The 17216-nt window shown below is 43.8% G+C and overlaps 1 protein-coding gene across 3 annotated transcripts in view; it reads right to left on the reverse strand.

The window, feature by feature from the left end:
- Positions 1-1409: 1409 nt before the first annotated feature.
- LOC123516161 overlaps positions 1410-17216 on the reverse strand; it is a 19756-nt gene continuing 3949 nt past the window's right edge. For all 3 annotated transcript variants that reach the window (XM_045275322.1, XM_045275323.1, XM_045275321.1), the window contains exons 2-3: positions 3009-3178; positions 1410-2740 (exon numbers count right to left, since the gene is read on the reverse strand). In XM_045275322.1, the coding sequence (XP_045131257.1) occupies positions 2212-2740; positions 3009-3178 (699 nt within the window). In that variant the 3' untranslated portion in view covers positions 1410-2211. The remainder of the gene's footprint in view (positions 2741-3008; positions 3179-17216) is intronic.

Below are 17216 nucleotides of genomic sequence, written 5' to 3' on the forward strand. Positions count from 1 at the left end.
AGTTATATCTGATTGTATGCTTACTAAGTTTATTGAAGTGTACACTGTGTTGGACGTGGTGAGAGCCATCCTGTCTCTCCCGCTGCGATATTGAACGCAGCCAAGTTACGTAAAATTAAAGCTTAGGAAGAGATTATAAATACACAGAACCTAACTCTGTACGACGATTGCTCTTTATGACATACTATTCTTCTCTCAGCTGATGTGAGGCTGGTACTCAGATTCATGGTAACTGATCCAAACAAAAAAATAATTACCAGATGTTATGAAAAAGATCGAGATTCTCAAAAGTTTCAGTGTCCCAGCTCGACTCCTTGAAGCATGCTCTAGTGGTAGCTACTAACGGGTTTTCAAGGGTGTGTTTATGTTTTGATGTTTCTAGTAACAGATCAACATTTTTACATGAACAAGAGAAACATTCTTGGGAAACCAGATAAACAACTTTGTAGTCGTGGTGAGACAGCGAAGCGTTTCAGAATACGAGTCTTGCTTCGACCAGAACAGTTGGCGCCCTTGCGTGACGCGTGGTACAGTTGTGCGGGCGATTACTTCGCTTATTGCGTGACAGTGCCTTACTTCAGTGGATACCTTTCTTGTAGTGAACGCGCGTGGTTTGGTAACAAATACTAAATACTGCTAGCTTATCAAGGGGGTGGAATGGCGAAAAGGTATTGTGTAAGAGGCTGTGATGAGCAGCAAGAGGTTATATGGAGATGACGTGGCCTGGCAACTGATTGTTTTGGGACAGTGAAAGGCTGAGAAGGTGGCAGGCTGTGATGGGCTAAGGAGAGTCTGTGCTGCAAAGATACGATGAGTTAACGGAGGCTGTGGTGGAGTGTCAAGAGGTTGTAGTGGCCTGTACTGGACTGGCGGGATGAATTATGAATGGAGAGCAGCTGTCTTATGTCCATTCCTGATCAGGTTAGTCTTCTCTGTACTTTTAGGTAGAAATGCATGATGGATATCAAGATTTCCTTTTGATTCCGTTTATTCCTGTGACTTCATGACTTCATACCGTAGCGTTAAGAGGCATAGCATTTGGCAGGTTTCTTGTTATGAGATCAAGAGGCCACGAGTTAATTTGACAGTTCATTCCATACTACTGAAAGCTTTCATTAAATAAAGTTACCCTCACTTATTGTGATAATTTTGTAGTTATGTAACTTAGCTTGGAAATATAGTTTTTTTTTCTCCTGGTCAACATAAACAAGCTGGTAATCAGTCTGTTCCTGATGGTTGGGTGACTGTATTGAAAACGGCGACGTCATAAACATAAACTAATATAGAATTAGTAACTCCACCATGATGTGTAGTCCGTTCGTTATGCACCGTGTTTGCACGTGCCTCTTTCTCTGTCATCTCTCTCATAACGTTTGGAGGATCACAAAAAAATAAAAATAAAACGTGAATTTGCCTCTAAACTTTCTTTCAAACATCACATCAGCAGCACACAAGCGGGTCTCCAGCAGGAGACAAAGACATGTGGGGTGAGACCCTCACACTGGGCCGCCGTGTTGCCACGGTTGGTAAACACGGAAAAATGCCCTTTAAAGCTTTAGGTAACATAGTTGTGGATGCCGCACCGTCAGATCCTGCCAGGCCCTGTGGAGAGGATGGTAGCAAGGCGGTGTCACGAGGCACTGGCATATCTGTCTAGCCTTAACGTGCCTGCCATCTTAAAAAAGCATGATGGCCAGCTTGTATATAGTCTTGTTTCTGAAACACAAAACTCTCCCCAAAAAAAAAAAAAAAAAAAAAGAAAAGAAAAAGCTTCACTACAACTAAACGCAATGTAGCAAACACTCAATAGTGCCAGGACTGTCCATTGTGGTTCAGATGCTGTTTCTCGCTGCATATGAATATATCATAGTTTTAAATGAGATCTGAATTCTTGGATTAGCTTCACTGAACACATATAACGGTTTTGTGGATCCTTTTTCATCGCTATCAGTTTTTCGTGGAGGTCAGGTTTGAAGAGGGATCAAGTTGCTTTATCAGACTGATAAGTGCCGCGTCCCGGTAATGGTGGTGACGGAGCGTCTCGATGTGAACCTCTCATCTTCGCAGCACCGCAGCACCTGTCCATTCAGGCTGAAAGACAAGACGCTGCTGCCATTCCCGTCGAAGTGATTAACGATGTAACTCAAGTTCATTTCAATCTGCAAGCTTGGCCTGGCGCAGGGAGGCGGCGCGGCGGCGTGGTGGGTGTTGCTACACTAGAATGGCTCCAGGAAGGACAGGTTCATCATCCACAAGTGGCGGACCGACAATCTGGTCTGAAGAGTCCGACAGGAATACCAAAGGGAACACTGCCGAGGGTCTCAGAGGTGCGTCGCTGTCCTGGATATCCGTGATGATGGCTAGGTTGCTGTCGTCAGAAAAAGTGATGACGCCGTCACCAGTGGGCTGCGTCTTCTCCACCTCAGTCAGCAGCAGGGCGCCGTAAGGGACCAATAGTTCGTCCCTGGTGTCGTGAGCTTGCTGGGGCTGATCCTGATCCTGATCTTGACTCTGGAAGGCAAGATTCTGAGTCACGGGGAGGTCTTCTAGTGGTGCCTGGTCCAATGGAGCGGCGCCCCCTGGAATAGCTTCCCCCCTCGCGCGGTAACCTTGGGATCCTGAGTCGTAGGAAACATCCACCAGTCGTCCTTCCGGTGTCTTGTAGACGTAGCGGCCACGCACGGTGCCGTCAGGGTCACGGGACTCCACGCGCCACTGGTCGTCGCCTTGCATGCCGAACCTGTGGACCAGACCTGATGAGTGTCATCTGTCGCGACTTGGGCCGTGAGCCTTTGGGACCGAATGTTTTATTGTTGGAAGGAGGTAAAGAAATGTCTGATATTGAATTATAAATAGCTATTTATCTCTGCAGACACACAGTGCACATAAGGAGGAGCAGAGATGCCAGTTGTAATGTAAGCATTTATGAAGACACGAATAACTTTTCCTTCACTCCTCTCTATGAGGACAACGTGTGAACAATCCTACCAATGGATAGTCGCTCCCACCTGTAGCTGCCGTCAGGTTTGCTCCAGCTGAATGTGTCTGGGGAGGCGACCGGCAGCCCTGACAGGATGTCCTGCGGCAGCTCTCTGTGCTCAGCTCGCAACTCGCTCACAGGGGATGCCCACGCCACACCCACCACCGCCCATACGGCTAGTGCCATCAGCCGCCCAGTCTGGAAAAAATATGATTTTAGTGGTTTTGAAAAAGAGATCTGAGTAGAATAGTAATGGCAACGTGGCGGCAGGAAAATTATTAGATTCTTGTGTCTAAAAACAGTGGACTAGAACGGCAGGCATACATTTTACTGGCCTTTGTACAATGATGCATCTTGCGTGGGGCTGGGGGGAGTCCCGTTCGTCAGCCTTGGACATTGTTCCCCCCGGCCGGCTCATACTAGACACTTGCAGGACGAGCGTATCGCCCCGCAAGAACACCTAATGTAGAACACAACTCTTCCTTGCAGAATGGTATGAATTTAGGACTAGAGCAATGATAAACTGTTTTAAAGAGAGCTATAGTCTTCACAGGGCATGTTTCTTTCACTGTTTCCAGTATTCTGAAACGTTCTGCTCTCTCATCATTACTATTTACAAAGGCAACAGAGATGATTAGTGGGATTATCTATAGTGTTCCTCTTTATTTTTCTTTATAATGTAGAGATCTCGTTAACTTGTCATTTGAACTAACAACGATGCCCTTAAAAGCTATGTAATCTTAACAACAGTCTTTTAAATTTAGTGGAAGTGGTGTTTCAGAATATGGTCCTTGACTCCTTTGTTCCATTACAGTCAAGCAACAAGCGATGTCACCGGACTCATGAATGTCAGAACTCGTTCCTCCCACACAAGCGGGACCGATCCAGAGCTCCGGTTCTGGTTTGTTTGATATTTTTCTACTGTGTTACACTTTCCGTAAGGAATTTTTCAGCTGTAGATCTTTTATACATTACGACTTAACTTTTTCCTTTTGAGTCGTTAAAAGAAAATAAGTTATTTTTTCCTTCGAACAAAGCCTTTTTTTTCTTTTTTTCCTACGAAAAAAGCCTTTTATTCTATTACAATTTTCTTTAATGAGATCGATAAGATTTTACAGTTAGGACGCAATAGTGGCAGAAGTTTAGCTTGTGCTGGCAGCGGCTTGACAATAGGTAGTCTAGTGAGATAAAGAGGCCCAGTGCACATATTTCCAGACTCAGAGCAGTAACAATAGCGCTGAAACTGGTAAGGTAGGTATAGAATATAATGAGTGATAGACAGGGAGGATGGGAGGGAGGGAAGAATGGGTGGAGGCGCTGGTGGTAATAGTAATGGTGATGGTAGTGGTGAACTAGTTTGGTTTGAAGAAGCAGCTGGTTGCAGGGGATGGTAGTCGTGCAAGGTCAGGTAAGTTGTTTTGCCCTATTTTTTTTTTCATTTATTTATTCCTTTAATGATATCGAATTTTTTTTGTTCTTTCTGTCAAGGTTTTCGGCAAAGGCCTCTTGATATGCTCCATCGTCTCCTGCATTTAGAGAACAACTTGAATGGATCTGCTTTTTTTTTTTCTTTTTTTTCTCTGTACTGATATTGCGTATAAGAATTGTTCCTATTTTGCAGTTTTTTTTTATGATTAGACTTATTTCTTTCAACTGTTAGTATTGTTATTGTTATTATCATCATAAATCTTTAACTTTTGCCATGATGAGGTGTGTGTGTGTGTGTGTGTGTGTGTGTGTGTGTGTGTGTGTGTGTGTGTGTGTGTGTGTGTGTGTGTGTGTGTGTGTGTGTGTGTGTGTGTGTAAGTAATGGGGGTGATCTACTACCGTCTGAGCTCACCTGGTTTAGGCGGGCATACTTATAACATGTTTAGTGGTCTGTATTCAAGGCCTTAGGTGGTTCCCCTCTTCAAGGTCCACGCTATCCCACGTTGCTTCATGTGGCTAAAGTCGCAATAAGCTTAAATGCCGTCAATTTTAGAACACTGGAGCATAAACGACAAATTCCAAACTAGCTGGAGTGTATCGCCATTCACACGGTCATCCCTGTTTGTGCCCTGTCTTCTCTGTCTTCGCTTTATCGCCATCCACACTTTCATCAACGTCTGTATACTGTTTTGTCTGTCTTCACAATATTGCCACTTACTCGTTCATGTGTCTTTGCACTGTCCTCTCTCTCTCCTCCACCTTGTCAATGGCACATGCGCACAACTAATCTTTTTTTTTTTTTATCATGTGTATTTTCTATTTGGTTCTCACATAGTTATCTGTGCCATTGAACTACTGATATAGAGAATCCGGTTCCCATGGTCGTCTTTGTCCCTGCCCTTGTCCTGTCTTATTTATTTATTTATTTTTTCCTGGTGTTCTTGAGAGGTGAGTTGAATGCTAAAGGATTACACTTGGGAGGAAGAAGCGGGGTAGAAGAGTGTATGTGTGTATATCCGAGACAGCAAACTCCTGTTATTGTGGTTTCTGTTCTTACTCATCTTCCTGCATCTGTGGTTCGGCATCCTTGACTCGTGGTTGATATACTGTTCTTCACTTTCAGTTATACCATCTTGTAAAAGTATCATACTCTTCGTCTCCATCCAACCTGCGTCGCCGTTACCGCGAAACCAGACACTTGCTGCTGCTTGTCATGTTACTAATTGCTTACGTGCGGCAGACCCTAGGCCTTGAGAACGACTAACCCACAGACTCCCGTGACTGTGTCGCGTGGCGTTCTATTTCTTAATTCGACACCAAACTGATGGCTGCGGACGATGTGTGGCCTTGAAAAGCGTATGGCCGACGTGTGAAGTCTGTACTTGTACATAGTATTCGTTTTACATATTTATTTGCCAATCAAATCCTTCTAGATGGCTCTGTTTCAAGTATTTAAGGGAAATAGAGGAATGTTATAATTTCCTGTTAACCATCAGCTTGTATCCATTCGACACTGGGAAGTCCATGCACACCTCGAAAATGTGACTTTCCAGGAGGCAGGTTTCTCGTGACCGTTATTTAGCGAGTACCAGAGTAACAAGACATTTTGCGGAGGCTTGAGTGTGTAACTTGGCCTAAGGAAGCTAAGCCAGCCAGTAAGATCGTCGTAATGGCTAGAGAAGTCTGGTGGTCTTATCTGCTACAAATGTCTTTTGCCTTCAGACCTTGACCTTCCCCTTCTTCTCCCCCCCTGACTGCTCGGGTACATCAGAGTCAAGGTCCGGGAGGAGACAGGCGTAGGTATTTCCTCTCACTCCTTTAGGGCGCAGGTCACCCGGCGAGGCATTCATTCTGTGCTGAGAATTACTGACCTCTTCTGTTGATTGCATGTAAATTTCAACCACTAGATACACGTAAAATTTCTGAAGAATATATTGAACGTGTTGGCACCTCCGTGTGTCCTCTCGCGACTCAACTTGGTTATTATAGCATTTTCTCATCTCTACCACCGGCGCTCAGTGTTGCTCTCCGTGGAGCTACAATGCCCCCAGGCCCCGGCGTGGATTTCCAGCTTTCACATCCCTGGCCACCCCTGCTCTTACCAGCTCGCATCGCTAACGATTCATATCCTCCTCGCACGACCTGTCCCACTTCTTTTTTTAGTGTAGGCAGTCCCCGCTGCAGTACTTCCCCGAGACTGCATGGTAGGCAAAGATTGTAGTGATAGGTGGTGAGCGACCTGAGGGAGAATGAGTCTTGAGATGTGGATGGGGCTCCTTACAATGCATGGTGGTCCTTGGCACGCGTCTGTTGATCATGCATGAAGACTGAGAGCAAACTCTATGCGGATGTGACTTAGGCCAGTGACCCTCCTTGATCCGTTGACTTTGCAGGATCTCGTGAGCGTAAAGTTGTGGGCAGTAGTCGATCAACGTACTGCACTCACTTTTTCTTTTTATCTTTCTTTCATTCGTTTATTATTATTCATACCTTTTTATTCTACAGTTTAACCTGATTTTATATGGATGTTTTATTCAGTATGTTTTTGTTACCTAAGCCGTTTTTATCCATCAGTTTAATCTTTTCTATATTTTCTTAGTGGTTGGCAGAAGTCGATCAACGTACTGCAACTCACTTCCACTGTGTTTTGTCTTTTCCCTCAATCTTAAGTCCGCTGATCTGCTGACAGACTCCTCGCAAACCCTGACACCTGAGAAACGGCCACCAGCTCTGGGGGCTTAAGATAAAGAACACGCCAAACACAGTGGGTGTGAGTCCGACAGGTTAATCTAATATTGAGCATGACCGCAAGGCATGATATGTTAACTCTCTCTCTCTCTCTCTCTCTCTCTCTCTCTCTCTCTCTCTCTCTCTCTGTGGCACATAACATAAAAATAGCAGCAGCAGCAACAGCAATAACAACAACAACAACAACAACAACAACAACAACAACAAAGCAGACAGGAGTTGCTCCCCAGGACGGAAGCAGTTTAAATACCACCTCACAAGCTATCATTACCTGCCGCGCCCTCACGTCACCTCATCCTGCTTCTGCTCTGCACGGGAAAGATTCAGATAAAACCTTAGACATTTAGACAGACACACACACACACACACACACACACACACACACACACACACACACACACACACACACACACACACACACACACACACACACACACACACACACACACACACACACACACACACACACAACTGGTTCTCACTTCACCTTTCTTCTCATACCCAACAGTGTACATAAGTTTGGGTGAATTGTCTCTTGAATATTAGAACAGTTACTGCCGCTTCTTGTTTGCGACAAATTTGGACTGGTAAATGTGGAGCGAATGCCATTGTAATGTTTTAGGTCAATAGTCTGATTCTTTTTCTTTCTTTCTTCTTTCTGTAAGTGTGTGTGTGTGAGTGTGTGTTATTCATGGCTTTGCTGCGGACGTCTGTTAATGAATGACAGGCAGAGAAGCTCGCGGGTACACGTTCCACGGAGTGTTAGAGAGTGTGTGAGGGCGCTGTAGGTGACCTAAGTGGCAATGATCCTGCTGCTCCTGCTGCTGCTGCCACTGTTATACTAATGGACCTGTCGATACTATGACTGAATAGTGGTGGTGATGCTTGTGGTCGTAGCGGTGGTAGTCATGTTAGTCGTGTTTTTTGCTGGTGTTGCTGTTTCTACTATTTGTACTGCTATTCCAACTATTATTACTACTTCATCTTCCTCTGCTACTGCCACAACAATCGCCACCACCATCATCATCATAATAACACCACTAACACCAGTAACACCAGTAACAGCAATACAACTAACCTTCATCTCATAACAATACCACGGGGAGCCACAACAATGACTATTCATAACTCTTCAGTGCCTAGCGGCGAGGAGTGAAGACCCCCAGGCTATAAGAGAAGCATTTTTACTGCTCACTGGCTCACTCACCCGCGGCCACCTCTCCGTGCAGGGTTCAAGGCCGAGCGAGGCGTGATGTGGCCAAAAGGAGTCATGTTCGGCATTCTTTCCCCGCCACCTTGAAACAGGAAATCATGCCCTCTCCCTCTCACCCCCCCCCTCTCTCTCTCTCTCTCTCTCTCTCTCTCTCTCTCTCTCTCTCTCTCTCTCTCTCTCTCTCTCTCTCTCTCTCTCTCTCTCTCTCTCTCTCTCTCTCTCTCTCTCTCTCTCTCTCTCTCTCTCTCTCTCTCTCTCTCTCTCTCTCTCTCTCTCTCTCTCTCTCTCTCTCTCTCTCTCTCTCTCTCTCTCTCTCTCTCTCTCTCTCTCTCTCTCTCTCTTCGTCCTTGTCAATATCAGGTTGTGTCTGCTAATTTGTGTGAAGTGGTGGATCAAGGGAGGTTACAATGTAAAGGAGGTTACAATGCGAAGGGTTTCATGTATTCTTTTGTTGTAATTTACGTAATTTTCGTGAAGATTTGCATAGAATGATGATGTTGACGCCCTTCCTGCTCCGGGGGCGAAGAACAGGAAGGTGGTATGGAAAGGGAAGCCGAAGAAGGGAATGAAAGAGAAGATAAGGAAAGACGTGGAAGAGAAGACGAGGGAAGGAGTGTAATGGAGAAAGGAAATGGGAAAGGAAAAAATAAAGGAAGTGAAGAACAACTGGAAGGGGAGACGAAAAATGGAATGGAAGAAAACACGAAGAGAGACGTGGAGAAGGAGGAGAAGAAAGAAAGACGGTAAAGGGAGCCTAATGGATAATGAGGAACTAAGATGAAAAAAAAAAAAAGAAGGGAGTGGAAGGAAGACTAGGAAAGGAGTGGAAGGCGAAACGAGGAAAAAAAATTGCAATATTGTAGTGAGATAATGGAAAGAGACGATACGTGCAGCGAGAGAGAGAGAGAGAGAGAGAGAGAGAGAGAGAGAGAGAGAGAGAGAGAGGGGGGAGGGGTAGAATGACCTTGCTTATGTTATCAGTTCCTTACAACTTCAGAGGCTGCGGTGAACCAGGGAACCTCAATGCAGAACCGCTGGCGTGTCAATGAATAGAGTGATGAAAGCAATCTCTCTCTCTCTCTCTCTCTCTCTCTCTCTCTCTCTCTCTCTCTCTCTCTCTCTCTCTCTCTCTCTCTCTCTCTCTCTCTCTCTCTCTCTCTCTCTCTCTCTCTCTCTCTCTAGGGTGAAGGACATTCCGAAAGAGAGGAAGCGATCAATATGAAACAGACAACTAAATAGTGTGGAAAAAGAAGAGAGAAAAAAATAGAGAGAAAAAAAATTCAATACTGTTGAGAAAAGGAAGTCATCGATTATCAGAAAAAAAAGGAAATAGAACAAGATTAAAGTAAATTGCCCAACTGGCGAACGAGAAGAAGAAAAAAGAGGAAAAGATGACACGTAAAGTGTAGTGTGAAAGAAAACGAATGAAAATACTAAACTGATGAGAAGGAAGAAGAAGAAGAAGAAGGAGAAGAAGAGGAAGGAGAAGAAGAAGAAGAAGAGGAAGAAAAAAAAAAGACAAGATCCTTTACAGTTTACGAAGAAGGGCGAAGAGGGTGGTGGGGTGGGGGGGAGAAGCAGAAGGTGAAGATAAGGGAGAAAGAGGTGACGGATTCAAGGTAAGCAGGTGGACTAGATAGACTCTCGAGGGGAAAGAAAAATGCTCGCACATATTTCGAGAATCACGAGAAAAGAAACAAAGAAACAATGATTTGCGTCTGGCTCACCCTAAATGGGGAAGAAAGAAGAAAATAAAACAAAACTGGGAAAGAGGATGAAAATGATGAAAAATTAAGTCAAAGAGTAAGAGGAGGAGGAGGAGGAGGAGGAGGAGAAAGAGGAAGAAGAAAATAAGAAGTCGTAAAAGTTGAAAGGCAATATGAAGAATAAAAAAGAGGGGAAAACGAAGAAGAAAAGGAATAACAGGTGAAGTGGAAAGAGTAGGAGAAGAAGAAGGAAGAGATGAAGAGGAGAAGGAAGAAGAGGAAGAAGAGAGAACATAAGAAGAGGAGGAGATGGAGAAGGAAGAAGAGTAACATAAGAACATACGAAAATGAGGAGGAGGAAGAGGTGGAGGTGGAAGGGGAAGGAGAAGAATGAGACCACACAGTATGAAAAGAAGAAAAGAGGGAGGACAAGAAGAAGGAGGAGGAGGAGGAATATAAGAACATAAGAAAATAAGGAGGAAGAGAAGGAGGAAGAGGAAGAGGAAGAGAAACATAAGAACATACAAAAATGAGAAGGAGAAAGAGGAGGAGGAGGAGGAGGAGGGAAGGAAAACGAGAAGGAAGAGGAGGAGACCACACATTACGGAAAAAAAAAAAATGATGTAATACCAAGAAAGAAGAAGGAAGCTGACAATAAAATAACATTAAATGAATATCCAAGTAAGATAAATAGATGAACAACGAACGAAGACGTCAAGTAATTGCTAAAGATAGACTCGTCCCCACGAAAAAAAAAAAAAAAAGGAGAGAGGAGCAAGAAGAGGCAGAGGAGGAGAGTCAAGAGAACAGACATAATAAGAAGCCATTTGTAAGATGAACCAGTGAAGTGAAGGGAAATTAGAAAAGGAGAGGGAGATAAAAAGAAAAATGATAGTGAAACGATGGTTGAGAGAGAGAGAGAGAGAGAGAGAGAGAGAGAGAGAAAGAGAGAGGGGAGGGGGACCAGAAGTTAAGGCTTAAGGTGGACAAAGAAAAAAATAGAAGCGAATATAGGTACAAGGAAAGGTTGGTGTCTTGATGGCTTCTATGATGGGATAAGATAAAAAAGAGGCGAGTGACACGAGGGATGAGAGAGGTAATGAACGTACCCTCCACTATGAATGACAAGTAAAGTGATATTCTGTGCGGGATGAGGGGAATCGGCTCGCAGAATGACGATGAGGTGGAAAAGTTATGGTTATATTGCAAAATAAAAAAAAAATATATAAACGAGGATGAAGAGGAGGAGGAGGAGGAGGAGGAGGAGGAGGAGAATACGTTAAGAATATAATTAAGAGACAAAAAAAAAGAGAAAGAGGAGAATAAGTTAAGGAGGAAAGAAAAAACTAAGAAAATAAAAGAATACAATGAAGAATAAACAAATGAAGGTAAGAAAAAATAAAAGAAAGGAATAAGCAAGCGAACAAGGAAAAAAAAGAATAAGAAAACAAGGAAAATGGCGAGGCTTAAGAAAACTCAAGGCGGAATAGAAGATAACATCATACCACAATAAAAACATGAAGAGTAAAAAAATAAACAGAATAACGGAAGAGGAGAAGGAGGAGGAGGAGGAGGAGGAGGAGGAGGAGGAGGAGGAGGAGGAGAAAAAAAAAGTGATACACGAGACAAGATTAAAAAGTTACTGTCGGAGGAAGAAGAATTTGAGGAGGAAGAGGAACAGGAGGAGTAGGAGGAATGGAAAGATGAGGGTGATGATGATATGGATGAAAAGAGGAGGAGGAGGAGGAGGAGGAGGAGGAGGAGGAGGAGTTGGAAGGGAAGGATGAGGGTGATGATGATGTAGATGAAAAAGGGAGGAGGAAGAGGAGGAGGAGGAGAAAGGAGGAGGAGAAAGAGGAGGAGATGGATAAGGAAGAACAGAAAGAGGAGAAAGAAGAGACACGAGGGAAGATTATAAAGAAGAAGCTATCAATGTTACCCGACATAGGCGCTGCTGGGGACTGCTGTTTTGACCTTCACCCTACACCTGGACCACACGACACGCCACCAGTCCTCTCCCTCAGGTACTCCTCTCTTCCCTGTCTTCCTTCATTAAGCAGCCTTCCCCTCCCCAGTTCCCCACTACTTCTCCCTCCCTCTTCATGTCCTTCCCACCTTCCATTGCATCTTTGTTTCTTTTTGGTTCCTCATTTTCTTCTCTTTTTCCTTATTATCCTACTCAGTTTCTTTCTTTTCTTTTATTTCTCCTTTTTCATCTTTCCTCGTATGTTTGTTTGTGTTTTCCGTGTTTTTTTTTTCCTTCTTTCGTAGTCTTGTTTTATTTTGGTCTCCCTCTTTTCTTTTTCCTTATTATTCTACGTTTTTTTTTCTGTCCTTTTCTATTTTTTTCTTCATATTTCCTCGTATGTTTGTTTCTGTCTCCCATGTTTTCCTATTCTTTATTCTTAGTCTTTCTTTCTTTTTTTCTTTGTGTGTCCTCCTACTCCTTTCTTCTCTCTCCACCTCTTGTGTTTTTTTTTTCCTACTTTCTCTCTGCATCTTCACTTCTGTCACTAATGTTTTTTTTTTTTTCTTCATCTTTATCTTTCTTTTCTCTTTGTCTTCGTTTTCTATTACTTCATTCTATTCTTTTTTGTCCTGTTTCATCCATCCATTTTTACGAGTACTTACATTTTTTATATCTTCTCTTTTGTTTTCTCTTTATCTCCTCCTCCTCCCTTCTCTTCTCACCTCTTCTTCCTCCTTTATATATTTTTTTCTTGTATCTCTAGTTCTCTCTCTCTCTCTCTCTCTCTCTCTCTCTCTCTCTCTCTCTCTCTCTCTCTCTTTTCGACCTCGCCTTCCCACACTCCACCTTCACAGAATTTCCTGTTGACTGAAAAATTGATGCTCTTTGGGTCAACGACACACACACACACACACACACACACACACACACACACACACACACACACACACACACACACACACACACACACACACACACACACACACACACACACACACACACACACACACACACACACGAGAGAGAGAGAGAGAGAGAGAGAGAGAGAGAGAGAGAGAGAGAGAGAGAGAGAGAGAGAATATTTTCGTTGACGTTTGTGCATCCTCGTCATGACCTTGGTAGTGAGAGGTCATTTAGGGGCCGCACTGGGGAGTAAATAAGGCAGGAATGAGGAATGGGGAGGCTGAGAAAGGGGAGAAACGAGGGACGGTATCTAGGAAAGGGAGAAGGTAAGAAAGGGAGGAATAGAGAAAAAAAATGGAACGTAATATTAGGTTAATCTAGTGAGTGCATGGAAGGAAGGAAGTAACAAGTAGGATAGAATAATAATAAGTAAGGAGGAAAAAGAATGGTAGAGAAGGTGGTATAAAAAGACAAAGGAATAAAAGAGGAAGGGAACAGGTGATTGACATGAAAGCCCAAGAGGGAGGAGGAGGAGGAAGGGTGGGAAGGGTAGGGACTGGAATGGACGTCAAGGTAAGAAAAAAAAAGAAAGGACAAGAGAAGGACATAAAGAACGAAGGAGAAAGAGAGAGAAAGAAGAAGAAGAAGAAAAAACTAATAATCTCAGTACTCCTCGACTTTCTCATCCACACAAAACTTCCCCATAATCATTACCACTCGCCCACTTTGTAACGTCCACCTAACGCAGTCCACTAAGGCCCAGTGCCCTCTCATCCACACGACACTTCTCTACCCTCGAGGCAAAACAGGATCGTCGGTTGTCGAGGTGAACCACTAGAAGTCGCCACAACCTCGCCTCTGCTTGCCCCGCCTCCACTCTTAGCCAGTGACTTCAGAGGTTGCTCGTAACCTTAACGAATTTAATCCTTCCAAGAACAAATCCCCGTTACTTGGAGACGTGGCAGATAATCATTAAAACAGGCAAATCATAGAGTAAGAGTATTCAAACCTGCACGTATCTCTCAATTACATCTTCTCTCGGATTTAATTTGCATGTGTGCGCGTTTAGCGTTGGCTATCGTGGGGTATTAGTGTGTGCCTGGCTATTACTGAGCATCCGCCGCTTCGGGATGTTGGCAGAGGCAGAGAACACATGCCCGGTCAATCTTAAGAGGTCCTTGCCAGTGTTACTACGTCGTGTGGTCTCTTGTGTAAGTCGTCGCCCTCATTGTCTTCCTCCTCCCCTATCATTAGTCAGCGGGTGAGGGATGCAAATAATGCTACACTCATTACACCCAACACCTCCTCTCTTCCTAGGGTTCGCAGCTCTTACCCCGTTTTTTGTTCACTTTTTTTTTTGTGTGAGTGATTGTCGTTTTCATTGTGGTACGAAATGTGGTCACTACAGGGCGGGTTGGTGTTGGATGGCAAGTAGTTCCTTTTTCCTCTTTTTGTTTATTTCAGTATATGAGAAAATAACTCGTTCCGGGATTTCGTGTCTTCCTGAGGACTCTTGTTATGGAATTAGTGAGTGGTATTCGTGACAGATTGCTTAGATCTCTCGTCATATCTTTAATTCCTTTCGTCGGGGTGAAGTATCTGGAGAAACTTTACTATTTCCATATTTAGTATTCTCTTCTAACCATCTATAGTCCTCCATTTGTGTAGACTCAGGAGCCGTCTACTATAGGTCAGCTTGCCTTCTACATTTCCCTTACCGTTTTGTTTACTACCTTGCTCTGACATCTCTGCCACTTTGTATTCTTAATCAAACGCTTTGTTCTCTCACCAGGATTATATTCAAACGCGACAGATATAGTGGGTCGAGTTGCTAATGATGATGCAGTGTTCGTGTCAAACTATCACCAGAAACATGAAAAATACCCTTGAAAACTTAAGTAAATTCTACAACAAACCGATAAAGTGTTTAAAAATGCAGCTTTACATTCTCCCGTTCCTTTTCACTACGGAGCTGCATATTTTCCCAACTCTCACCAACAACAAGAGCACCTGCCCCTGTGATCTCATGCCACTGCCCTACCTCTATCAGTGCATCAGTGAGCCCGGTATCCATTACTTCCTTTGCCGCCTATGGAAGATTTCAGCGCGGCGGCCACCACTGACAACTGCCCTTAACCATCATCATCCCTTCCCGCATTGGTAATTCATGATAATCTCACCCTCCTGTCTATCATTGACTATTAACCTACATCACTCCTCTCTCTCTCTCTCTCTCTCTCTCTCTCTCTCTCTCTCTCTCTCTCTCTCTCTCTCTCTCTCTCTCTCTCTCACACACACACACACACACACACACACACACACACACACACACAGCGGTATCACTAGAGGCACATTTTTCTTCCCCCTGTAGCAAAGAGGTGCGTCGGCATTACGTAAAGAGGCAGGGAGGGAAGGATGGCCCCGGGAGAGAGGGAGAGAGCCCAGGAAAGTTCCCCAGAGCTAGCCAGATTCCTCTCATGTTCTGGTCGTCTTGCGTAAATCAACTTTTATCTCTCCTTTATTTACCTTGCCAATATTACGGTCGTCTGCTGGACACACACACACACACACACACACACACACACACACACACACACACACACACACACACACACACACACACACACACACACACACACACACACACACACACACACACACACACACACACACACACACACGTGGTCGCTATAGTTTTATCACGTGGTCGTAAAAGTGGTTCCTTGTCCTCAACCCTTTCTTACTTCCGTATTAAGCTGCTTTTTTTTTTCTCTCTCTTCAGTTTTAGGTGCCATTGAAGACTGTAAGAATGGAAGGTTAATGTCATAGCGAGTCGCGTTCATCACATACCCATGCAGTAAACAAGGTAACTCTTTCTTTAATCTATGGAACAACGCACGCTATAAACAGCAGTAAAGTCCATAGAAGAACAGAGTAAATGTCATAGTTTCTAATTAGTATAATATTTAGAAATGGCCGTAGACGAGAATGAATGCGTTAGAAGGCTTTGCGATTTAGGAGATATGAATAAAGTAAAACATGGAAAGGACTGCAAGACTTAAGCTCTCGGTGGTATGTAAGAAAGAAAAGGTGTCTTGAAATGTTTAACCCATCACAGATTTAGTCACGCTCATGCATTGAACAGATTAGCTCTTTCCTTACTCTGGAACAATGCACGCTCTTTAAAGAAACATTAAAATCCTTAGAAGAACGTAGAAGACAAAGGTGCAACAGAGTAAATATCATAATTTCTAGCTAGTATAATGTTTAGAAATGGCCGTAGACAAGAATAAATGCGTCAGAAAGCTTTGCAATTAAGGAAACGTGAATAAAATAAAACATTAAAAGGACTGCAAGACTTAAGCACTCAGTAGTATGTAAGAAAGACAACGTGTCTTGAAATACCTAAACCATCACAGACTCCCGCGCGTGGCTGACCCTTGTCCACTGTTGGGACAAGGATCATAGGTCAAAATGGGCAGGTTTTGTAAAGGGACTGCCACGTTTTAGCAGTTTCTCTTGTTTTCTTATGCTTCTATGACATGATGTAGAAAGTTTCATCTTCAATATTGCTGTTTTTCCTGTTCCGGCTATCATCTAGTGTTTGCAGTACAGAAAATAGCTCTCCTCATAAGATAACAGCTGTAATCAATAGTAATTAAAGGTGCAATGCCGTTATCGACATCAAGGTGAAGTCAACGCCTGCCCTTCCCCATCCCTACTTTTCCTACCTTCCCGGTCACGCACGGAACAGGTTGGCGGCCAGCGGCGGAAGTTAGGCTTAAGTAGAAAGTCCAGTTACCTAACCCCACACACACACACACACACACACACACACACACACACACACACACACATACTTGTAAACAACGTTGCGAGCCAAAAGCAGAGTCATAAAAAAAATCGTCGGTTTGCTTGTTTCTTACTAGCGTTTATGGCTGTCAGACTCCTCGCACGCGCCTGTGTCACTTGTCTGAAGCCATAAAATGTTTCTCTCTCTCTCTCTCTCTCTCTCTCTCTGAATTATAGTGAACAAAAAATATGTCAAAAGAAGATGAAGAAGAAAAGAAAAAAAACTAAGAAATACCTCACAAAAAAGAGAAGGAATTCAATTAAAACATTTTATACTTATATGTAAGATAGTGATGGTTGTGGTGGTGGTGGTGGTGATGTGGGTCAGCCTGCCGCCATCTGGTTGCTGTGCTCCCCGACCCTGTTGTGACCCTTTCCAGCACCACCACCACCACCACCATCACCCTCCATCTCGGA

This window comes from Portunus trituberculatus, chromosome 40, assembly GCF_017591435.1.
Source record: "Portunus trituberculatus isolate SZX2019 chromosome 40, ASM1759143v1, whole genome shotgun sequence".
NCBI lineage: Eukaryota > Metazoa > Arthropoda > Malacostraca > Decapoda > Portunidae > Portunus > Portunus trituberculatus.